We start from the raw sequence: 27,414 nt of genomic DNA on the forward strand, positions 1-27,414 counted from the left end.
TCTCTGCCTTCCATAATGTCTTAAATGTCACCTGAAACAAGGGAGAGGGCCATTGTCACTCTGCAGGCAGTTGTGTAATGAGCCAGCATTGCCCCATGGATTGTCTGGCCCGCAATAACACATTTTCTTAGTTGCCCAGTTCTTGTAAATTTTTAGTATTGTGAATTGTAATTCCTGGCTGAAAAAGCTACAGCAAATGTTTACATCTGTATTTCCACTCTGTAAATCATGGTACAGTATTTAATTAAGCAGCCTTGTAGGATCAGTACATGTTATACTTTGGTTAAATGTTTTTAGATTTGTTGAGGATTCCATGGTTGTAGTTTTTCTGTTTATAGTTGATTTCTTTACATATAACATGTTCATTTTTGAAACTCATACCATATAAGCAGAAGATCAAAAAAGGTAGTTTCAAAAGCCTTTTCACATAAACTTCCAAAGTGATCAACATAAAATGTGTTTGAATATATATAATACACAGATTAGTCACAACATGAAAACTACTAACAGGTTAAGTTAATACCATTGATTATCTTGTTACGATGGCACCTTTCAAGTGGTAGGATTTATTAGGCAACTCATAAGCAGTCTGTTCTTGAAGATGATGTGTTAGAAGCAGGAATAATGAGCACGCGTAAGGATCTGAGTGACTTTGACAACGTGACAAATTATGATTTATAGATGACTGGGTCAGCTCATCCCCAAAACAGCAGGCCTTGTGGGGTGTTCCCGGTATGCAGTGGTTAATATGTACCAAAAGTGGTCCAAGGAAAGACATCCAGTGATATTAGGCATCTAAGAGCTCATCAATGCATGCAGAGAGCAAAAGCTAGCTCTCTGATCCAGTCTTACAGAAGACCTATGTATTACAAATTACTGAAACATTTAATGTTGGCCATGAGAGAAAGGTGTCAGAACAGGCAGTGTATCACAACTTTCTGGGGATACTGGGCTGCAGACCCATTCTGATCCCTATCTACGACCGAAAGTACATACAATGGGCACATGAGTATGCAAACTAGACCATGGCACAATGAAAGAAGTTGGCATAGTCTGATGAATTTTTTTTTTTTAGATCATGTATACAGTTGGGTCCATGTGTGCCATTTACTTGGAAAAGAGATCTCAGCAGGATGTTTAATGGGAAGAAGACGACAAGCTAGTGGAAGCAATGTTATTCTCTGGGCAATAGTTTGCTGAGAAACATTGGGTCCTGGCACTGATATGAATGTTACCTTGACACTACCTAAGGATTGTTACAGACCACATGCACCCCTTCATAGCAGTATTCCCTGATGTCAGTGACCTCAAGATATTGCGCTCTGCCACTTTGCAAAAATTGTTCAGGAATGGTTTGTGGAACATGACAAAGAGTTAAAGGTGTTATGGAGTCCAAGGCTTGACAGGCCAGAGAGGTTTTAAAAGCATCAAGGGTACCTACACAATATCAGGCAGGTGGTTTTAATATTGTGGTTGATCAGAGTATGTTGTGTAAATATTAATTATTTTCTTTTCCTAAAATCTGCTTTTTATCTACTTCTTTCCACTTACTGTTGGTTTCCCCATCTCTTTCAGACACAGTGGTGTTTCTGTATTCAGGCCAAGTTTGAGGTCACTGCCCCCTTCCTCATCTTCCAGTAGATGGCACCTTTGTGCAAAAATTAAAAAAAAAAAAATAGTAATAGTTAACTTGCCATTCTCTGAACAATTAGCCTAATGAATAAACTCTGCAAGTTCTTTCATTTTAGTACTTGATTGTGAGGAATTGTGAAAATTTTAAAATCCCGATTTGTTTAACTTAATAAGAAAGGAAAATGTTGCTGCTCTTTTTATTCCACTTTGGAATTAGTTCAGAATTAAAATGCATGATTCGCTTATTCCTTGACAGCACAACAATGTGACCAATCGTGAATGGAAAACATTTTAACTGAGAGTGTCATTCATTTATATGAGCTAGTTAGAAATGCTACTATGATTATATATTCATTCATCATATGAATATAATGGAATTTGTACATAGATGAAAGAATGTGGAACATATGCGTACCAACTGATCCTGCAGAAGAATGCAGTGACAAATGTGCACAAAAAATGTGATAGGACTGCTCTTTCCATCTCAGGTAGTTGCTGTGGGGAAATTTAACTTAGTGGACACTTAACGAAAACAATAAATCCCTTATACTTTAAAATGTTATTAGTTTAAAGTTTTGTACATTTATAATGACATTTTCTGCTGCTTTTGAAGATCTTTAGAAAACCTTTAAACATAAAGCATTTTGTACTTGTGCACACAATTAATCATTAATACTTGAATTATTTGTAAAAGAACATTTCCTTCACAAACATACATACAAATACTAAGTGTCTGTATCTCACAAAACCATGTGAATTTATAATTATAACCTGACATTGATTTATGGGTATGCTGCCCACCCCTACATCCAAATAATGATATGTCCAACAACAGCAAGTAACAGTAATACTGACATACGGACAGGTTGCCAATTTAAGACTTTTTGTGAAGAATTACAAAGTATGTCTTACCTTTTATATACATAGGTTTGTGATCCCTCTTCATTTGTATTATGTTTTTTTTAGTTCTTTTCCTTGCATTTTATATTCAGTTGTGTTACACTTATTTATTAATATAATTTTTTTTGTGCATTTGCCACTGCATGCTTTTAGTCCATTTGTTCCACGTGCTTCTATTGTGCCACCAATTTACAGGTTTATTGTTCTTTGTATAATATTTCATTCATTTTCTAATGCAATCCATAATATATTAAAATTTACATGCAAAAATTTTGATACATCTGGCCAAATTTATATATATTTTTTTTACAAATTTGTCATTTCACCCTATTCTCCTGTATCAATCTATGGCTAACACGGTACAACACTCTACTGTTATATTTCTTTTAACAATTGATGTAAAAAAAATTGTAAATATGTAAAAATGTACAACCCCAATTCCAATGAAGTTGGGACATTGTGTAAAACATAAAAACAGAATACAATGATTTGCAAATCTTTTTCAACCTATATTCAATTGAATACAGTACAAAGACAAGATATCGAATGTTCAAACTGATACATTTTATTGTTGTTTTGCAAATCTTCACTCATTTTGAATTTGATGCCTGTAACACGTTCCAAAAAAGCTGGGACAGGGGCATGTTTACCACTGTGTTATATCACCTTTCCTTTTAACAACACCCAATAAGCGTTTGGGAACTGAGGACACTAATTGTTGAAGCTGTGTAGGTGGAATTCTTTCCCATTCTTGCTTGATGTACAACTTCAGTTGCTCAACAGTTCGGGGTCTCCGTTGTTGCATTTTGCGCTTCATAATGCACCGCACATTTTCAATGGGAGACAGGTTTGGATTTCAGGCAGGCCAGTTTAGTACCCGCACTCTTTTACTACGAAGCCATGCTGTTGTAACACATGCAGAATGTGGCTTCGCATTGTCCTGCTGAAATAAGCAGGGACGGCCCTGGAAAAGACGTCGCTTTGATGTCGGCATATGTTGCTCCAAAACCTGTATGTACCTTTCAGCATTAATGGTGCCTTCACAGATGTGTAAGTTACCCATGCCATGGGCACTAACACACCCCCATACCATCACAGATGCTGGCTTTTGAACTTTGCGCTGATAACAATCCGAATGGTCCTTTACATCTTTGGACCGGAGAACACGACGTCCATGATTTCCAAAGACAATTTCAAATGTGAACTCGTCAGACCACAGCACACTTTTCCACTTTGCGTCAGTCCATTTCAGATGAGCTCGGGCCCAGAGAAGCCGGTGGCGTTTCTGGGTGTTGTTGATATATGGCTTTCACTTTGCATGGTAGAGTTTAACTTGCAGTTGTAGATGTAGCGACGAACTGTGTTAACTGACAATGGTTTTCTGAAGTATTCCTGAGCCCATGTGGTAATATCCTTTACAGAATGATGTCGGGTTTTAATGTAGTGCCGCCTGAGGGGATCGAAGGTCACGGGCATCCAGTGTTGGTATTTGGCCTTACCGTTTACGTGCAGAGATTTCTCCAGATTCTCTGAATCTTTTGATGATATTATGGATAGTAGATTATGAAATCCGTAGATTCCTTGCAATTTTACATTGAGAAACGTTGTTCTTAAACTGCTGGACTATTTGCCCACGCAGTTGTTCACAAAGTGGTGAACCTCGCTCCATCCTTGCTTGTGAACGACTGAGCCTTTCGGGGATGCTCCTTTTATACCCAATCATGACAAACGCCTGTTTCAAATTAACCTGTTCACCTGTGGAATGTTCAAAACAGGTGTTTTTTGAACATTCCTCAACTTTCCCAGTCTTTTGCTGCCCCTGTCCCAGCTTTTTTGGAACGTGTCGCAGGCATCAAATTCGAAATGAGTGAAGATTTGCAAAACAACAATAAAGTTTATCAGCTTGAACATTAGATATCTTGTCTTCGTAGTGTATTCAATTGAATATAGGTTGAAAAGGATTTGCAAATCATTGTACATGTATTCTGTTTTTATTTACGTTTTACACAATGTTCCAACTTCATTGGAATTAGGGTTGTAAATGTTTCTTTTTAATGTTACAATGTTTTACATATTTCATTCTAATTCTTTCCTAGGAAGATTAACAAAGATGATGTTGTGATTCTGGATTCACTAAATTATATAAAAGGTAAAGTAGTTTTATTATGTTTTTTTCTTGATGATGATGATAATAACATATTAATAAAAAAAAAAAACTAGAAAGTTACCATATAAAAACAACTTTGAAAGAGAACAGAATGGCTTTAGAATATATTTAATATCTTTGCTTTTCATAGTATGTAAATAATTATTTGTGATGTAACAGTTCATATGTCTCCTTTATAGTGTAGTGATTCCCAAACTCTGTCATGGGGACCCCCTCGGTCTACAGGTTTTTGTTCCAACCAAATTCTGTTTTTATTTGGACTCCTAGTTTAATTAAGTGATCTGTTATTTCCCAGTTTCTGTGCTTTGGAGTCAATAAAGAAATTACAAAAGAACGTGTGTTAATGCATTTTAATACAAATTAAGCAGCTATATATGAATAATGTTTTATTTTTTTTTATTTATGTTTGTACTGACTTGCAGTCTGCCTTTCTATTATTTACTAACTAGTGGGTATGACGCTGAAGCAGTTGCAGCCTTTCATCGCGTAGTGTTGTTCACCTGGGTGTCTGCTTTGTTTGTTTTTAATTTGTTTGTTTTTAATTTTCACTGTTAGGACACAATGAAGTGAGCAGACAAGCAGAATAAGGCAAAAATAATAGAAATTACAACAAAAAAAGAGTTAGGTATTTAAACCTATAGTAAAAAAACAAATATTTTTAAACGTCTTATAATGTAAAAATCATTTCTGCGCATTTCTGAATGCAGAATAAGAGAAGAAATACAAAGACCAGCTAACTAAATGAGATGTTATTATCTGTTATTACTTATTGTGAATATGGATGAAACAAAAACCTGCAGCCACAGAGGGACCCTATGACTGAGTTTGGAAACCGCTGCTTTATACAATTATGGTGGCATAGCAAAACTGCTGTCGGGGAGGATTTAGACAAACTTGTTGTTAGTAGATGGTCTTTCATTCTGCAGCTTTTGGTAGTCATTTGAAGGAATACTGGAATGAATTTGTAAACATTTTGTCATTTAGCTGTATTTAGTAGTGATGTGCAGAATGATCTTTTTTAGTGATTTGATTGTTCAGTTCTCAAAATTTTTTTGAATTTTTGAATCATCGATTCTTTCACTTAACACTAGAATTGCCAGAGTCTACGAAAAAAACCCGTACATCCGGCCAACCTTAAAACCTTTCTCGCTTCTCCGCCAGCGTCCTTTGTCTTCTAAATGTGCCGATTAACAGGAGCAGTAAGCAGCTGGCTATTCCACCCCCCACCGTCGCAGAACGTTCACTTAGTTTTCCCAGCTCATGCCTTGTTTGATTATCTGGGAGTGACTCAACTGCTGGAGTTTTAGAGTGGAAATAATAGATCTTTATTTGGAACACATGCATTTCATGTGTGTTCCGTATCTACAGTAATCTGTGTAAATACATTGCTAAAACTGAAACTTTGTCATATTTTAGTAATACATGTTACAAAATTAGGCATAAACTATAAAATGTGTGAAGCCTGATTTTCAAAGATCAAATAAACACCTTCACAAAAGGTTCAAAAACAACACAATAACTGTGGCGTAGTGCTAAGATTTGCCTTTCAAAGTGCAGCATTCCTGGCATGTCTCAGAGACTCGAGTTCGATTCCTCGCTAGGGAGAAAGTGTTACTTTTTTTTTTTCTTTTTAACTATGGCCGCTTTGCCTGCCTGCCTGCAAGCGTCTGCTTTCTGCGTGCTGGGGCGTTTTTCTTTTTTTTTTTCCCTAAGTAAAATGTTAAGTTTAAAATGTCGATCGCGGTTATTTCTGTTGATTAATTCATGCTTTCATTCACTATAGCTAATACTGTTATCAAGTGGTCGCTATTTTTGCCTGTTGTATACAATCTATCTAGCGTCTTTATCTCCACTCTCACTGCCTGCTTGCCTGCGAGCAGCGTGTGTCAATTGATAAATGATTTAATGTATTTTCTTTTTAACCTCAAATGGATATAAAATTTATAAACTGGTATGTACTGTCAGTTAATGAGATTGTTATATTTTCATGTGGGATGCTCCTTTTAAAATATTTAACAACTGAGACTGCAATTAACATGAACAAGTGTCCTTACAACTGTTATTTTTAAGATCCATAACACAGACAGACAGACAGAGCACTGCGTAATAGAGAGACAGACAGGCAGATAAGTCACTAGATACTGTATATGAATAAACAGGGAAGGCACATGTACTGAAAGAAAAAAAAGATCAACATGTGCGTTGTTCCAACTGCACTGAATGAGCTTACACGCTCTAGCCCCTCCCCTCCCCCATCTGACTCTTAAGTATCAGCGTAAGTACAGACGCAAACCAAGTGTATGTGTGTACTGTATAATATTAACACAAAGAGCAGCTTACTACTGAAAACGGCAAATATAGGAGTGAGTGGGGATTGAACCAGTGACTCTTGATTACACTTGGTTTGCGTCTGTACTTGCGCTGTTACTTAGTCAGATCGGTGGGGGGAGGTGAGGGGTTAGAACGCATGAGCTTATTCAGTGCAAGCAGGACCAAGGCACATGTTGATCTTTTTTTTTTTTCTTTACATGTGCCTTCCCTGTTTATTTATATACAGTATCTAGTGACTTCTCTGCCTGTCTGTCTCTCTATTACGCAGTGCTCTGTCTGTCTGTGTGTTATGGATCTTAAAAGTAACAGTTATAAGGACACTTGTTCATGTTAATTGCAGTCTCAATTGTTAAACAATATTTTAAAAGGAGCATCCCACATGAAAATATAACAATCTCATTAACTGACAGCGCATACCAGTTTATAAATTTTATGTCCGTTTTGATGTTAAAAAGAAAAAAAAAATAATAGTCTCTTCCCAGGAGGGGAATTGAACTCGGGTCTCTAAAGCATAGCCAGACCACTGCGCTACAGATGCTGTTTTAACGTCCTTCAGCCTTTTGTGAAAGTGTTTATTTGACGTTTGGACTTCATGCTTTTACACATTCTATAGTTTATGCCTACATTTTGTAACGTTTATTACTGAAATATGAAAAAGTTTCTGTTTTAACAACGTGTTTACACAAATTACTGTAGAAATGGAACCAACATGAAATGTGTGTGTTCCAAATAGAGATCTATTATTTCCACTCTAAAACTCCACTATCACTCCCAGGTAATAAATCAAGGCATGAGCTGGGAGAACTTCGTGAACGTTCTGTGACGGTGGGGGATGGAATAGCCGGCTGCTTGCTGCTCGTCTTAACTGGCACATTTACAGGACAAAAGAAGCTGGCGGAGAAGTGTGAACGGTTTTAAGGTGGGCCGGGTCTACAGGTTTTTTTCGTCGACTCTGGTAATTCTAGTGTTAAACACCAAGTTATATTCTAGTTTTAAAATCTAGAATAGTATCATAACTGTGTAAAAACTTTAACCACTGAGCAATACAAACAATATAAAGTGCAAGCAACAAAATAATGCACTTATAATAATAATAATAATAAATATAATAATAATAATAATAATCATCATCATCATCTTTATTAAATTTTGGCAATAAATAAAATTTCAACAATAATAAAAAAAAAAAACAATTCTACAAATAGAACCTTAGAATAATTCACACATCACAATAAAACTGTGAGAACAATTACATATCTATACTAATAAAAGGCAAAGCCCTGACTGACTCACTCACTCATCACTAATTCTCCAACTTCCCGAGTAGGTAGAAGGCTGAAATTTGGCAGGCTCATTCCTTACAGCTTACTTACAAATGTTAAGCAGGTTTCATTTCGAAAATTCTATGCGTAACGGTCAAAACTGGAACCTACTTACGTACATATATATGGCCATAGCCTGGAGCTAGGTTGCCGTGTGAGGTGGAGTTGCGTCCCCCATCATCACGCCTCCCACGTGATTGAGTGCCTGCCCATATAAGGCCATCCGTCAGTAGCAATCCAATAGACGCGCTGCCACTAAATATTCGCGGGTGAAAGACTGTGCTTATGCAAACAAAGATGAGATGGCCAGGGATAGACTAGTGTTTGGCACAAACTCAGTGAAAGTATGAGAGAAACTTTTAAGCGCTGGGTCTTAGCTAACATTAAATAATGCCATGGACATTGCAAGATCGCACGAGATAGCACAAGCACAGCTGAGAACTTTTGATGCATGTACTCATCACTTGAATGAAACCTGTTATCTTTACAACGGTTGACAACGAAGATGAGATGGTCAGGGATAGACTAGACAAACACGGAATGTAACTTGAACACAACACATCCTCCAAATATGAACCTGATTGAAACAAATAATGATAATCAAATCCTTGATGACAGCAACACTCATAACAGCCACACGTAACATGATTGTCAATGTAATTGTTTTGTTATTTTTAAAATGTTACCTTTTCTTTTTCATAACTTCTTTAACGCACTACTTCTCTGCTGCGAAGTGCAGGTATTTTGCTAGTAACTAAATTAAATTATTTTCAGTTTTGGAAGGTTGCAATTTCCTCCTTTTTATATCCCATCCTTTCTAATGCTGTCTACTATACATACATACATACATACATGCATTGGTGAACTGAACTGCAATTCAATTTGTCTGCAGTTTGTTCCTCAATTCACTACATGAACTGGTTCTTTCGGTGAACCAGTTAAGCAGTTCATTCTTCGATTCAGTAGATGTACTGATTCTTTTGGTAAACTAGTTCAGTGTATTGTACTGTGAGTCTGTTGTCTACAGTTTGTGAACGAACTTGCAATGGTTCTCCAAATCTGTAGGGGACATACTGGTTCAGTCAATCAATCAGTGTATTGAGACTGTCATAGTCACTCAGTCAGAGTGAACCGATCAGTGTGAGGTACTTGGTGTCCTCTACCAAGTCAGCCATTCCGCTTTTGCGTACAAATTCAGCACCCTGATGTGCTTGTGCTAATCGCTGGAGACTTTAACCATGTGACGCTGAACAAAACATTTCCTGCCTTCTCCCAGTATGTGGATTGTAACACCCGAGGAAATAGGACTATTGACCTACTTTATGCAAATGTTAAAGACACATACAGCGCCACCTGCACTTGGGAAAGCAGATCATAACCTGGTTCTGCTTCAGCCTTACAACAAACCAAGAGTGAGAGAGCTACCTACAACCACAAACTCATTCAGGAAGTAGTCCCCTGAGGCAGAGCAGGCTCTGAGAGACTGCTTTGGAACTGCGAACTGGGATATCCTGCAGGGATCATATAGTGACAACATTGAGGAGGTTGTTGTTGACTGCACTACTGACTACATCAACTTATGTATCAACATTGTAGTTCCAGTAAGAACAGTATGCTGCTATGCTAACAACAAGCCATGGATTACAAGTGACCTCAAGGGATTTTTGATCCAGAAGAAAAGGGCTTTTAAAGGTGGTGATCAGTATGAGCTCAAGCACGTGCAGAAGGAGCTCCGAGTCCAGCTCAGGGTGGCGAAGGAGCAGTACAGGAGAAAGCTGGAGCAGAAGTTGATGAATAACAGCATGAAGGAATTGTGGGATGGGATGAAGATCATCACTGGCTGCAGCTCGAAGCGGGTGCCACCATCGAGAGAGACATGGAGAGAGCAAACCAGATGAACAACTTCTTTAATAGGTTTGACCACCCTAACCCATTCTCACTTCAGAGTACTGCACCCTCCACCCATCCTTCTGCTGATACCAGCATAGGAGAGAGTTCCTCACCCCCCAACAATTACAGCAGCCCAGGTAAGCAGAGAGCTAAGGAGACTTCGTGCTAGCAAAGCAGCGGGTCCAGATGGAGTATCGCCATGACTGCTGGGGAGTCCTCTACAGCGCATCTTAAACTTGAGCCTGGAACAGCTTTGGAAAACCTCTTGCATCACCCCAGTCCCAAAGGTATCACGTCCTGGTGAGCTGAATGACTTACAGCCTGTCACTCTGACCTCGCATGTGATGAAGACCATGGAGCGGCTGCTGCTTCACCACCTGAGGCCACAGGTCCACCACGCTCTCAGGATGCCATCATCTATATGCTACACCGATCCCTCTCCAACTTGAACAGAGGCAGTGGTGCTGTAAGAATTATGTTTCTGGATTTCTCTAGCGTCTTTGATACAATCCAACCTCTGCACCTTAGGGACAAGCTGACAGAGATGGGATTAGATTCATACCTGGTGGCATGGATTGTGGACTATCTTACAGACAGACCTCGGCATATGCGTCTTGGGAACTGCAGGTTTGACATTGTGGTCAGCAACACAGGAGCGCTGCAGGGGACTGTACTTTCTCTAGTCCTGTTTAGCCTATATACATCGGACTTCCAATGCAACTCGGGGTCCTGACACATGCAAAAGTTCGCTGATGACACTACTTTCATGGGCAGGAGAAGGAGTATAGGAACCTAATCAAGGACCTTTAAGTGATGTGACCCAAACCACCTACAACTGAACACCAGCAAAACCAAGGAGCTGGTGATGGGTTTTAGGAGGACCAGGCCCCTCATGGACCCCGTGATCATCAGAGGTGACTGTGTGCAGAGGGTGCAGACCTATAAATACCTGGGAGTGCAGCTGGATGATAAATTGGACTGGACTGCCAATACTGATGCTCTGTGCAAGAGAAGACAGAGCCGACTATACTTCCTTAGAAGGCTGGCGTCTTTCAACATCTGCAATAAGATGCTGCAGATGTTCTATCAGACGGTTGTGGCGAGCACCCTCTCCTGCGCAGTGGTGTGCTGGGGAGACAGCATAAAGAAGAGGGACGCCTCATGCCTGGAGAAACTGGTGAGGAAGGCAGGCTCTATTGTAGGCATGGAGCTGGACAGATTGACATCTGTGGCAGAGTGATGGGTGCTGAGCAGGCTCCTGCCAATCATGGATAATCCACTGCCTACACTAAACAGTATCATCTCCAAGCAGCTTCAGCGACAGACTGCTGTCAATGTCCTGCTCCACCAACAGACTGAGGAGATCGTTCCTCCCCCACACTATGCAACTCTTCAGTTCCACCCGGGGGGTAAATGTTAACATTATACAAAGTTATTGTCTGTTATACCTGCATTTCTCCTTGCTTTGCAGTTCTGTACTGTTTTATTGTTCGTTTATTACTATTGTTATAGTTATTGTGTAGCTATTCGAGACTTACTTTACTGTTTAGGTACCCATTTCCTTTATTTAATCCGCAGCTTGTAGGCTAATTTTTGTTCGTTTATTACGATTATAGATATTTATTGATTCCCTTCTTTAGCTGACTGTCGCTCATATAAGGCGCTCCACTGGTTTTTTGTGAAGCAGCCTTTACACAGCTTCTCCGCTGTTTTATAAACGAACGACATTTAAAGCCATCCTTTTTCCTTGCTTTACCAAGGAAGCTGCCTTTTTATTTAATCCACGGGTTCTCCGCTGTTTTATTGTTCATTTATTACGATTATTATAGTTCTCTTTATATATCACACTAGCAAAATACCAAGGCTTCAGAAAGGAGAAGTAGTGTGTTAAAGAAGCAATGAAAAAGAAAAGGAAACATTTTGAAAATAACGTAACATGATTGTCAATGTAATTGTTTTGTCACTGTTGTGAGTGATGAGTGTTGTTGTCATATATATACATACATACATACATACACACACACACACACACACACACACACACACACACATATATATAAACATATATATACATATACATACATATCTACATATATATACACACAGCTATTTCGTATCAGTGCAATACGCTGCTTGTTAAAACGGATGACTCCCGCTCTTACGTGCAAGTCTGCGTGGATATTATTATAGTATTTGTTCAAGTTCTATTTAAATTTTAAACAGAAGGAATTTTTATTTAGTCGACAGAAATATCTTTGGTAGGAATGGTAAAACAGACAGGAATATTATTCCTGAATAAATCAACTCAAACCTTAAACAACTTATAATATTTTGCTCTCCATAAAAATATATCCTGTCTAAATTATACAAGTTAGAAATAAAGTAAACGTTAAAAGAACAAACATTCAAATTTCTTTACTCTTATGTAATTTTATATAAAAAATAAACTTAGATTTTAAATATCCCAAAAGATTTTGCTCTCCATAAAAATATATCCTGTCAAAATTATACAAATTCAAATATGAACATGCTGCATAACAAAACCTGGAAATATAAATAAAATGTGTTCCTTTCAGCAATAACAAATCAAATCATTCAGTTGTCTTTGCTCATATGTCATTTTAGAGCTGGACGCCTGGCATCTTTTTTGGCAAGAAGTTCGTTTCTGTTTGGTGTGAGGTTCTGTGTTGTGGAGATTCTCAGGATGGATTGCAGGTGCTCATCAGTGAGGCGACTCCTGTGTGCTGTTTTGTTAGTCTTTATCACTGAGAAGAGCTTCTCACACAGATATGTGCTACCAAACATGCACAAGGTTCGAGCCGCATGTAGACGGACTTTTTTTGTTCTTCAAAGTCACCAAAGCGCCGTGCAAACTCAGTGCGCCAGTTTATCAGCAAAGTGCGATTTGGGAACACCGTAGTGACGACTTGGTTTAACATTACTTGGCAAGGTGCACTGGTGCATTTGTGTCTCCCATAAAAGCAGCTTCACTTGAAATCACTTTGTGATTGTGCACGGTAAAACGTCCGCTGAAGTGTCAGATTCTTATTTAATTATGCTGCTTTCTGTATCTTCTGCATTGCATTCAGGTTACCCTGATGTTTTGTCTCATAGTGCCGTCTTAGATTAAATTCTGTAATTACAGCCACATTAGCTCCACAAATGAGACACACGGGTTCAGTAAACATATACTCAGCCTCCCATCGGTTTTAAAGGCTCTATTTTCAGAATCAACTTTTCTCTTCAGCATCGTGTGAGCTAGCTTCGCAATAACTTGCAGCATCATAAGGTAGACTTGATTAACGCGTAAGTGTTAGGCAAGGCAGCTGAAGCGCTGCATTATGGGATCTGTAGTTTATTGTGTTACCAGCGCTTCATATACCCGGCCATTAATAACAATAATACAGTATATAAAATGATCTCGCCCTTGAGTTTGACACATATGGACTAAATAGAACTTGAAAAGATATATTTTTTCAAATGTGATCGCGCAATTCAGATAGAGTTGACGCGCACTACAGCCTGCATGCCTCAATAAGTCATCCTCCCCTCGCTCTTACTTTTTTACCGTTCATCTAATGAATACACTGAGTATGGCTTTACCAAAACAATCATTGATGGCGAATAAAGTATCCATTATTCGAGTATGTAGATCGGGATATATATATATACATATATATATACCCGCATATCGCAGCGGAGAAGTAGTGTGTTAAAAAAGCTAGAAAAAGAAAAGGGAACATTTTAAAATAACGTAACATGACTGTCAATATACAGTATTTGTTTTGTGAGTGTTACTGAGTGTTGCTGTCATCAAGGATTTGATTATCATTATTTCTTTCAATCAGGTTCGTATTTGTAGGATGTGTTGTGTTCAAGTTACATTCCGTGTTTGTCAATCGCTGTAAAGATGACAGGTTTCATTCATCGATTCGTTTCTTGACTGCATCAATAAACAGCTCGTCTTCTTCTTTATCTGAGACCTGACACACTGCATGCACGGTTTTTTTACACTGTCTTCCTTTAGCGGACATTGACTTTTTCCAACGTGTGCTTTGTTTCCGCAGTAGCTGGATTTATGAATATGCTTGTATGTATTAGACGCTTCATATTTTTTGCTGCCTTTTCAATTGTGTAATTCGGTTTTGTTCAGCTCTTTGGAACTGTTGCTTTTTATCTGTGCACTGCGTCAGTTCACATGAGCCACTTGGTGTACATGCATCGAAGGTTCCCAGCTGTGCTGGTGCCATCTCGTGCTATGTCCATGGCTGTATTTAATGTTACCTTAGTCCTGGCACTTAAAACTTTCTCTCGCAGTTTCGCTGAGTTTGTGTCAAACACCACCCTGACCATCTCATCTTCCTCTCCATAAGCACAGTCCTTCACCCGTGAATATTTAGTGGCAGTTTGCTATTGATTGCCGCTGACGGACGGCCTTATATGGGCAGGCACTAAATTACAAACGCCAGCGGCAGCCTGTCTATGAACTTAATTTAAAGTGTAGGTTTACATCGTGCTTTGTTTCCGAAGTAGCAGAACTCATGAATATGGTTGTATATGTCACTCACTCGCTTCTTATTGTTTGCTGCCTTCTCAATTATATAATGCATGTTTTCTTCAGCGCTTTTGAGGTCTTCCTGGTTTTCTATGTACTGCGGATTACGGGAGGCGTGATGATGTCACACTAAACTCCCCACGGCGTTGAAGCTCATCTCCATTACAGTAAATGGAGAAAAACTGCTTCCAGTTATGACCATTACGCGTAGAATTTCGATATAAAACCTGCCCAACTTTTGTAAGGAAGCTGTAAGGAATGAACCTGCCAAATTTCAGCCTTCCACCCACACGGGAAGTTGGAGAATTAGTGATGAGTCAGTGAGTGAGTGAGTCAGTGAGTGAGTGAGGGCTTTGCCTTTTATTAGTATAGATTGTCAGTTCAGCACTCTGGTTGTAATATGACGAAGCTGCGCGAGCTCACTCTTGAGAATGCAACGTATAGTTGTCCAGGAGAAAAGCAATCTTGCCTGAAATCGATGGCAATCTTTTGTAGGAGTCTGTCCCCGAGACTTATTACTTCTCATCGCAAAGCAGAGCCTTACTGGAAATTGGAGGCATCTGAATTGAAATGGGAGATCAGAGGGTGTAATGGGGATGCAAGGAATACATTGAGTGTGAAGAAACTCTAGAGACTGCGTGTGTATTAACTTGTGGATTTTTCTGTGAGTATTTGGTGGCAGCGTGACGAAGTTGTGCATCTGCAAGACCGCGGTAGCTGTGGAGCTCAGCTCGGAGCATATACTTTTCCCACCTTGTGAATTGTTTAATGCGTTTTTTGAACAGGTTTAATGCATGGAAGTGATCACTCCGTCTGCGCGCTCAGTCAGTTCATGTGAGCTGCTCTCTTGTGTGATATTGCGATGTCCACGGCTTTATTTAATGTTAGCTAAGACCCGCACTTAAAAAGTTTCTCGCTACAGCAATTTTAACTCCGTTACAAAGTGATCCAAAGTCTCGTTTATACCTCGTGTCTTCTCATTAAATTAATGAAATGACAGTGATGCAGTGCTACTGTACCTTAAATCACAAAGTACAAATAAACTAATGTGCAGCCTGGGTATGGACAGTATAATGACCTTATTCTTAAACCATTCCACTGTTTTGGAATATGATACTGTACCTCATAGTGCTGGAAAAGGCAAAACTGTGGCTCAGGAAGCCACCATTAACTGACGATTGATCGCTAAGCAGAGCTGTGCTATCTTTGAGTGTCATCTGCCCCTAGCATTCTGTACTCGCTCAGGAGACTTAGCTGGGACGTGTACTTAAGACACAGGGAATTACTTTGTATATAAGAAAGTAAAAATGCAGTGACAGATCTATTTTTAACTGGCATGCTATTCAGTTGAATAAACACTTATGGTTTTTATAATAAAAACAAATTTCTATTCAGATAGTATTAAAAAGCTGACATAAAAACCTTACTGAGGAACATGTTCAACAAATATTATACATTCAAATTCATAATTCATGTTTCATAATTGACAATCACTTTAAAAAGCTATCAGACTTTCATTTTAGTGTTAAGGTAATTTTAAATTCTTTTTGTAAATGAGTTCTCAGGTTTATTTAGATGCTTATGTGCAGTTTTTGCAGAACAGTGGAAATGTATTGCATAGGCTTGGTCTGTAGTCCGAAACTAATGATATTTAAAGTTTATCTTTTTTTCCAAATAATTTTTGTGCAAGCTGATTTCCAACATTGATATGTACTTTAAAATATAACTCTTGCACTGTTAAAATTGGACACTGCTGTCTAGAAATATTTTCGCTACAGACCTTTAAATTTGGCATAGGAAAAGACTTTAATTTACCCATCTAAATAGTAATATATTGAATCCTGGGCGTTAGTGAGCTGATGGTGCTTTCGTACTAGTTATGTGTAGCAAAGTAAACTGCAGACAGTAAACTCTCCAAGGAGAAAGCATTACATTTGAAAATTTAGCTAACTCTGAAAGTATACTTTAAAATGCCTTCAGATTTCTTCTTTATTAATTTGGCTGATTAGATTTGAGAGACAGCATTTTTATGCTGCACCCCTCAGCCTCTGTGTTAAAACTGCCTTTTTGTTGATTGTTATATTAGTGAGAATAATCTCTGATCAGTGTTATTTGATTGTTTATTTGCTTTTATGGGAGAAGTCAAAAAATTGTGGTATCTATTTTCCTAACCCGCTTATCCAGAGCAGGGTTGTAGGGTAGCTTGAGCCTGTTCTAGCATGCATTGAGCTCAGGACAGGAATAACTTATTGGACAGGGTGACAACACATATACACAAGGCCAATTTAACAACCCCAATTAATCTAACCTGCATGTCTTTCACTTTAGCAGTTTTCCTTAGACTGGTTAATGATTTCAACTAATATTCTGCCTATCGGCTATGTTGCAGGACTAACGCCTTCTGTTTTAATAATCTTTGTTTATTTAATTAGTTATTCCTTTTCTTGATTCTTTCAAAATAATAACTCTTCAATGGACATTGGAGACCTATGCCTTTATCAGTTTTATTTGTAGTCACCCATACATACAGTATCTATGGTTGGAAATAACCAGCTGAGTTTAAAGAGAGTGCTCAAAGGTATCATTGATGAAAGCGTTCAAACTCACACAAAGCAATTAGACAATACAGGATCTATGTCTAATTTGTTATTATCTTAATTTTTTGGAGTTTGAAAGGAACATACCTGCCTTTATGAGAAGCATTTCTCATAGCAATTATTATATATATACCCCTCATCAACTTTTAATTTTTCATTATCCCTTGCAATGCAAATATAGTTATTTTGTCTTTTTGTTCATTTTATATTTTAAGTTGGTTGAATGTTTGTTATCAAAATGTCAATACTTCACTTTTTGGTAAAATTGATATAAGATTTTTGGATTAGACTTTTGATAATAATGTGATTTCTGTATCTGTTTTTGGTTTTTGTTTTGTGAAAACATAAATGTTGCAGTTGTTTATTTTATACTTTATGTTTGTAATTGATTTGGTTTTGATAAATGTGTGTTTTTGTTGCTGATATTAAAATAATATATTTACCTTTTTGTTAAAATAATGAATTATATGAAATTTAGTATTAATTTTGTTAAAATAAATTTTATTTTTGAAAAAATAATTGAAGGGATTATGTTAAAATTTGGGTTAAATTAATTATGTAAAGAAATAGTGAAAAATAAAAATAACCTGTTATTATTTGTTGGTGTGACACTTATTTTGTTATTGGGTAATATTGTTACTTATGTTGTTTAGTAATGTTATACTAAATTTATATATATTTATATATATATATATATATATATATTATATATGTGTGTATATATATATATGTTATATAAAAATAAAAATGTGCATAATAAAAAAATTATATAATGTTAAGTGTGTATATATATATATAAAATATAATAATATAAAATTTTAAATAATAATAATAATATATGTTATATAATATATGGTATATATATTATATATATATATGTATATATATATATATATAAAATAAAAATATATATATATATAATGTATGTATATTATATAAAAATTATATATATATTTATATATATATTTTATATATTAAAATATATAATATATGTTTTATATATGTATTATTAATAATAAAATGAATAAAAATTATATATATATATAATATATATGTGTGTGGTATATATATATATACATATAATATTGACAATTATAATGTATGTATGATATGTTAATGTGTATATATATATATTTGTGTTGTATATATATATGTGTGTATTTGTGTGTGTATATATATATGTGTGTATATATAATATTTGTTAATATATGTATAAATATAATATTGTATGTTGTAATAGTTGTATATATATATATATTATATAAAATTTAAAATATATATATATATATATATATATATTATAATGTGTTATTGTATTATATGTGTATATATATATATATATATAATATATATATGTGTGTTGCTATAAAAATAAAATAAAATAAAATGTGTGTGATAAATAAATATAATTATATATATGTGATATTACTACTAATATAATATATGTTGTAATAATAATATAATATATTTTATTTTATGTGGTGTGTATATGTATTAATTTAAAATATATATATATATTTAATATTAAATATTATATATATATTATATATATATATGTATATATGTTATTATATATATATATATATTATATATATAAAAATGTTATTATAATATAAAATATATATAATAATGTATTTTGTATATATGATATTATTATGTATAATATTATGTATTTTAATATATATGTATATATGTTAAAATATGTTATGTATAATATATATGTGTATTGGTATATATATGTTTTATTATATATATATATAATTTATGTAATAATATATATATATATAATATAATATATATAATATATATATTGTACATATTAGAATAATATATATATATATATATATATATGTCATAATATATTAATTTGTATAATTTTTAATACATATATGTGGATATCAATTATATATTAATATTATATATATAATATATATATATATTTTATATTATATACAAAAAATTGTTATATATATAATACACATTTTAAAAAAATATTATACAAATAATATATATATTTATATGTATTAATGTATATATATATACTATATATATTACTATTTGTACATATTATATATGTATTATATATGTATATGATATATATATATATGTTTGTTTTATGTTGTGTATATATATATCTATGTATTATATTGTATATATATCAATTATATATGTATAATATAGGAATATAATAATAAAAATAATGGATATCATGTATATATATGTATATATATATATTATATATGTTGTATAATGTGTATATAATTTATGATATACTATATATATTTAATATTAAAAATGTGTATTTATTTTATATTATATTATATATATACATATATATATATATATATATATATATATAAAATAAAAATAATATTATAATTATTATTATGTATATTATAAAAATAAAAATATTAAAAAATATTGTAATATTAATATCGTATTTTTAACATAATAAATTTGTTATATTTAATATTTTATATATATTAAAAATAAAAATATTTTTACATATAAAATAAAAATTAAAAATAATATAATTTATTAATAATACCATATATGTTGTATATATATTATGTGCATAAAAATAATATAATAATATTATAAAAATAAAATAATATTTAAAAATAAAATTTATTGTTAATATATTATATGTTTTTTATTATATTATTACATATACATATATTACCACATAAATTATTACATAAATAACTACTATAATACATAATAAACAAACATATATATCACATAAAAATTGCAAAATTTAAATTTAATATAAAAATATATAAAAATAAAATGCACCAATATAAAATATAATAATGTATAATATCATAAAATATACATAAATATATATGCATATAATATATATAAAAATACACATATAAACGCTATATATATATGGCACTATATATATAAAATAAAATAATATTTATATATATATTATATATTTTATATATATATATATATATATATATCCCCTGTATAATATATATTATATATATATACACCACATTATATATTAATAATAATAATATATATATATATAATTTTTCATAATTAATACACATTTATATATATATATCATAATATATATATATATATATATAATAATATTTTTGTGTTCATTTAATAATATGTTTTTGCACTTAATTATTAACCAAAATATATATATGTGGATACATAATAATAATATTATATACACTAATATATTTCACAATAAAATAACACATAATATACACACAATATGAATAAAATAACACATGACCAATATATAATATTAATAAAATAATAAATAATAGCATAATAAAAATATAAAAATATATACACAATAAAAATAATTTTCCCCTATACATATAAAAATAATAAAATAATAATAATATATACTATTATATATAATATATATATAAAAATATACATTAAAATATATATTAATAATAATATATATAAAATATAAAACATATATATATAATAACTATATACACCTAATATATATATATATATATAAAAATAAAATAAAATATATATAAATAAAATAAAAATATACATATAATATAATACATATGATATATAAAAATATAAATATATATATATGTAATACATAATATAAAATAAAAATAAAAATAATAAAATATATCAATAAAATATATATTTTAAAATAAAAATAATAAAATGATATTATATATATTATTGTGCACATTATAACTTGTAAATTTTATATATATATATACTAATATAATATATATATAAATATATATGCTGTATAAAAATAATTTTAAAAAATATAATATAATAAATCATAATAAACCCTATGATAATGATTGTAAAAATAAAAAATATATAAAATCAATATCTGCATATATATATCAATATATAATAAAATATATATATATATATATATATAAATATATATATAAATATATATATTATATATTTCAATGTATTATGTTATTAATATATAAGCAGTTTTATAATATATGTACATATATTTGTGTTTTATTTGACATATAAATTATGTATATATATTATATAATATACATATATATATATTATATTGCAATTTATTTATAACCAAAACACATTCCATGCTGCCACCCTGAAAATGTTTTAATCACAAAAATATTTACACACCCTTATATTATATGATTTAAGAATATATATAAATATGTCATGACACAATGAAGCAAAGGATATAATTATAATACACATATTGCAAGTATTTGTGTATGCACAAAAATTATATATTATATATTTTACATATGTGTTTTATTGGTATTGATAATTTGTATATTATAATATATTATTATTTATAATAATATAAAACATATAATTTACATTGTTATATATCTTATTATATCATCTTTTACATAGAATTCTTATTTATAAACCCCCAAATTTCATATAAATCAAATAATAATACACTATTATATTATTATTTAAAAAAAAAACCAATATGGGTTAAATATTATTTTTAATATTAATTTAATTACCCCATAAAATAACCCCATAAAATTTTTTTCCATATAATAAAATTAATATAAATTAATTTTAATAAAAATGGGGGTTTTCCCATTGTTTTTTATGTTCAATTTTTTTCGCGAATTCCATACTCCCCCAAATTTTTCCCCCTCGACACTTAACCCCCCATGACACCAGTGTGATATTCCTTTTTTTATAAGGGCACGGAAGAAATTTTTTGGAAAATGTTTTTAATTTCAAAACCCCTTTGTGTGTTCAGTCAAAAGGCCATATATTTTCAACCCTGGTTTTTTTTGTAATTAAAAACATTTTTTTTTTTCCCTTTTACTGTGTTTAAACCTTTTTTTTGGGAATACAGTGATAATCAAATTTTTGCAAATAATTTAAAGGCCAAACCTCCCCCCCGGGAAATAACCCTTTTTAAAAGAAATGTTTTTAACCAGGGCCCACGTCTTAAAACCCCTTCAGTTTAAAAAAGCCACCCCATAAAAGGTGGTAAGGAAACAGCGCAAAAAGCCCCTAAACTTGAAATTTGTTCTGTGGGTCCCATTTAATTTTATACAGAAAAACCATTCTGATGGGGTTTTTTGTGCCAACAATAAATTTGTTTTTTTTTTTAATTTAAGCATAAAAAAAGGGGGAACTAACCCCCCTGTTTAAATTTATCGGAAAATTTTCCCCCCCAACCGGCCCCACCGGAACCCCAAAAACCCAAACATAAAATTAGGGGCCCTTTTTTGTTTTCAGGCACTAGGCGGAAAATCCCCGGAACTTTTTTTTTGGGGGGTTTGTCCCCCAAAATCCCTTGACCCCGCCTGCCCAAAGGGATCCAAAACCCCCCGGGGATGGTTTTAAGAATGGGGTTTTTTTCCCTTTTCCCCCCCTTAAAACACTTTTTTAAAAAAATTTTTTTCCAAAAAAGCCTCAGAAAAAAAAAAAACACCCGGGGTTTTTTAAAGGGATCAAGTTTTTTCCCAAAAACCTTTTAAATCCCCCCTTTTTTTTTAAAAAAAAAGGGGAACTGATTTGTCCAAGTATCAGTGATTTATTTGACGAAGATGTTGCATACTGGCGCCAGTTTTACCCCACTCAGTCAACTAAACTTCCACACAGAGCCATGTGATGGAGAATTATTGCGTTTCTTTTGGGGTATTCAGGGGAGCAGCCATGGACAGTGCAATACCTCCCCCTGGACACTGTATGGTCGCCCCCCTGGGTTGGAGCGGTGCTTCAGCCTCCCACAGGGCTCCATGGGAATGGACTTCTTCACAGCCCTGTTGGGTTACGCAGGCGCCGCCAGGGTGCTGCAGCAGGAGCAGCTGGCCCTTTTTGGGCACTGGTTTCATCACACCTGGAAGTGCAGCCAGATGTCAACAATCAATCACTTGGAGCACCAGATACCCATAAAAGGAGCCAGCAACCACCACTCAACGGCCAGAGTCGGGAGGAGGAGGACTAAGCTTGATGAGGAGTGGTGGTGGTGGAAGAAGAGTGTGTTTTGGTGGTGTAGTTTTGTGCTTGGGACTGTGTTGTGGCTGGGGTGATTATGGGGAAGACATGCCCTCCAGGTGAAGAAAATAAAAAGACTTTTATTTTACATGTGCCTCCGTGTCCATCTGTGTTGGGTCAGGCGTCTATATAGCGCCTCTTGTTACACCAGGCAGATGCAAATTTGTTTCTGATGGATTCTTTCCATAATCTCATGACAGAACCAGAGCCATTCAAATGCCCCCCATCTGATTTATGCTTGTTGCCTGATATCAGAATAAGATCACCATCCCTCTTTTCTGTTTTAATAAGCGACTAAACTAGGCTGGCATGCTGAAGGGCATCTGGCTATCAAATTTTCTGCATTTCTGCACACCAACCAGCCATCCTGGTTAACCCCATAAAATGGCTGTTTAAAACATTATCACAATTGAGGGCTATGTTTACACTGCAGCTAAGAGTCATTTGTCACTTTCTGAATTTTTCTTTATTTTTTTTTTTGCTTGCTTGTTCAAAACAATCTTGACAGAGCTCTAAGACCACTATGGATACCAACTGCATGGTAGATGTTGCACTGCTTAACACTAGAATTACCAGAGCCTACGAAAAAACACGTAGATCCGTCCCACCTTAAATCGCTTTTAAAACCGTTTCACCTCCGCCAGCCTCCTTTGTCCTGTAAATGTGCAGATAAAAACAAACTGCAAGCAGCCGGCTATTCCATCTCCCCACCGACTCGGAACGCACAAACTTCTCCAGCCGAGCCTCGATTATCTGGGAGTGAAGTGGAGTTTTAGAGTGGAAATAATAGATTGTTATTTGGAACACACACATTTCATGTGTATTCCGTTTCTACAGTAATCTGTCTAAACACAATGTTAAAACAGAAACTTTTATATATTTATGTAATAAATGTTACAAAATGTAGACATAAACTATAAAATGTGTGTTTCAAGGTTCAAGACTTCTACAACAGCTTCCATGGCGTACTGATTAGATTTCGTCACTTAGAGCGCAGCAGACTTGCTGTACTTCAAGATATCCGAGTGAAATTCACCCCCGCTGTGGTGAAAATTTATTTATTTTTTAACCTTCGCCATTCTGCCTCCCTGTCTATCTATATAGTAATAACAGTAATTTTATTATATAGGAGCTTCCCTGTCTGCCTATCATATAGTGCCTTTCCTTCCTTCCTACCTAATATCTATCTATCTAGAGAGATAGAGATATTTTTTCTCTCTCTCTCTCTCTCTCTCTCTCTCTCTCTCTATATATATAGATATAGATATAGATAGATATATATATATTATATATATATATATAATATATATATATATATATCTCATAGCTGTTTTTTATCTGTTATACAATGCCTTCTCTGTCTGTCTGATTGATTGCATATAAGCGCTGAACTTACTGCTCTGTACTATTCTGTCCTCTGCATGTCCTGGAGTACAAAGAAACAATTCCATACAGCAACATGTCTGAACTGGCAAGATCGGGAAGAAAAAAACATCGCGGTCACTGATTACAAACCGCAAGATAAATGAAAGAGACAATATATGTAAAAACATCATCACACTGATGCAATATTATTTTAAAATGAACAGCGTCAGATCGGGCGCATATTCAAACCAAATCTGACGCTGTTCATTTTAAAATAATATTACGCATATACTAATAACGTTGAAACTGCTGCACTGAATAAGCTGACTCCTTCTGTAACATGGCGTCAGCGTGTATTCAAACCCGATCTGGCGTTTGTTCATTTTCAAATAATATTGCATGTACTGTACTATTTTAGAATAAAAACATACATTTGATTTCAGTCAGTCTGTAAGAGCCAGTATAAATGCATGATAATTGTAAAGGTTAGCATTTTTTTTTTTTTTTAAATTCAGTTCCATTCTCTCAGTCGTGTTCACGATCCCCCCCTCCCCATCTGACACTGCTGTTTTCACATAAAGACACGCTATAGCTCAAATGTGATTTATTTGGAGACGCGCTATAGCTCGAATGTTATTTATATAGGGAAGAAAGTACAGTGTCAGGTGCTCATTCATTGTAATTGGAACCATAGCACAGAGAGCTGTGTACACTGCAACAAGTACACATGTCATAAATGTAGGAAGGGTGTGTGGGAATTGTTAATATTTGAATGTGATGATTTTATATAGCATGGATTGGAAAACTAGTTCTTAGCATTGCACCCATAAGCTGTCGATCAACCGCCTACTGTAACTTGCTTTATTTTTTCTTCACTTATGGTCTAGAATAAAAGTGCACTTGTTTTGTTATACTTGTACACCAACATATGTTCCTGTATTTGAGCGACACGGGCATGCTCAAAAATAGGCGATGTAATGCCACTTAAAAGTGCACGCAGGCACTTTAGTTCGCAAGCATTTGTGCGCGAATGCAGTCACAAGTATGCTGCAGAGCTATAGCGCATCTTTATGTGAAAACAGCATTCTCAGATGGGTAGGGAAGGATCCTGAACACGACTGAGAGAATGAAAAGTGAATAAAAAAAAAAAAAAAACTAACCTTTACAAGTATCATAAATTACACTGGCTGTTACACACTGAAATCAAATGTATGTTTTTATTTTAAAATAGTAAGAATAAGAGCAGTTTACTCCTCAAGAGAGAATCGTGCGGGATCGAACTCATGACCTTTTGATTACTAGTCAGCAGCTGATACCATTACGCTACCATGGCGGTTGTGATAAGTATGTGTCAATGTGGCATGCTAAGGCGGCTTTTTTTCTGCAGTTATATTTTTGAATAAAAGCATGCTTGTTCTGTTATATTTGTACCTTTTGTGAAACTGTTAATTTGATATTTGGATGTCAGGCTTCATACATTATATAGTTTATGCCTACATTTTGTCATTTACTACTACAATATGAAAAACGTTTCTGTTTTAAAAATGTGTTTACACGGATTACTGTGGAAACGGAACACACGTGAAATGCGTGTATTCCAAATAATGATCTATTATTTCCACTCTAAAAATCCACTTCACTCCCAGATAATCAATCAAGGCATGAGCTGGGAGAAGTTCGTGCACGTTCTAAGTTGGTGGGGGAATGGTATAGCCGGCTGCTTGCAACTTTTCGTTATCAGCACATTTAGATTAACAAAAGACGCTGGCAGAGAGGTGAGAACGGTTTTAAGAAGCGATTTAAGGTGGGACGGATCTAAGAGTTTTTTCGTAGGCTCTGGTAATTCTAGTGTTAATGTTTTTCATTCAGGTGGTCTGTGAATTTGTGATCTGCTGCTTTGAGCTCAGTAATTACTGCTATATTTGTATGTAGAAAACTGTTTAGACAAGAGAGTAGCCTAGACTGATGGGGTGAGATGTGGAGAATTATAATGTTAAACTGTGGTGTGACAATTTCAGGATGTCACCTAGCCAATTGCTGTGTCATTTCTATGTGTAGCAATTGGGCTGTACTAGCTAGCAACAATCTCCCCCAAATACTTTTTGAGTCTGCAACATCCCCAATCTGTAATGCACCTTTTCAATGCTTAAAAACTTAGGTGAAATTAGTTATGAAGTGTAAATTTCAAGACCATTCTATTCCAAGCATTCAGATCTAAGTCATATTCATATGTTTTTAGCAGATTTAGTACAATTTGCAAAGGTTGTCAAAATCTGATTTGAAAAGTTCTCATTCCATGTAACTTTGCTGTTACACTTCTCTAAGAAATTGGATCTGTGTCATATATAAGTGAAAAAATTGGAATTGAGCAAGAATGTGGACGTCTCCTAAGTTTTGTCCTGTTTCTGTTGATTCTGAAATTTATATGGGGGAAGAGACAAAAACTCTTATGCTTGACTTAATAGTTAATTCAAATTTATTGCAATTGTTTACTTTTTATAACAATGAGTTAATAAATGTCTGTTTAGACAACTGATGTTATATATAAAATTCTTCAACAAAAGTGTTTTATATTTACTATATTTTTATTAAAATACCCAATAGATAAAAGCCTACAAAAATCATGTCATGTTCTATTACATTATTGTTGTAGTATTTTTGGTTTTTTTTGTTTTG

The 27,414-nt window shown here is 34.0% G+C and overlaps 1 protein-coding gene across 1 annotated transcript in view; it reads left to right on the forward strand.

Annotated features, from left to right (window-relative positions):
• Nucleotides 1-27,414, forward strand: part of kti12 (KTI12 chromatin associated homolog) — a 56,010-nt gene that overhangs the window by 13,626 nt on the left and 14,970 nt on the right. Inside the window, exons 3-6 of the mRNA XM_039773415.1 lie at nt 4,629-4,681; nt 6,137-6,152; nt 11,675-11,683; nt 26,846-26,864. Coding sequence (XP_039629349.1) covers nt 4,629-4,681; nt 6,137-6,152; nt 11,675-11,683; nt 26,846-26,864 — 97 coding nt within the window. The remainder of the gene's footprint in view (nt 1-4,628; nt 4,682-6,136; nt 6,153-11,674; nt 11,684-26,845; nt 26,865-27,414) is intronic.

The sequence above is a fragment of the Polypterus senegalus genome, chromosome 12, assembly GCF_016835505.1.
Source record: "Polypterus senegalus isolate Bchr_013 chromosome 12, ASM1683550v1, whole genome shotgun sequence".
Lineage (NCBI taxonomy): Eukaryota > Metazoa > Chordata > Cladistia > Polypteriformes > Polypteridae > Polypterus > Polypterus senegalus.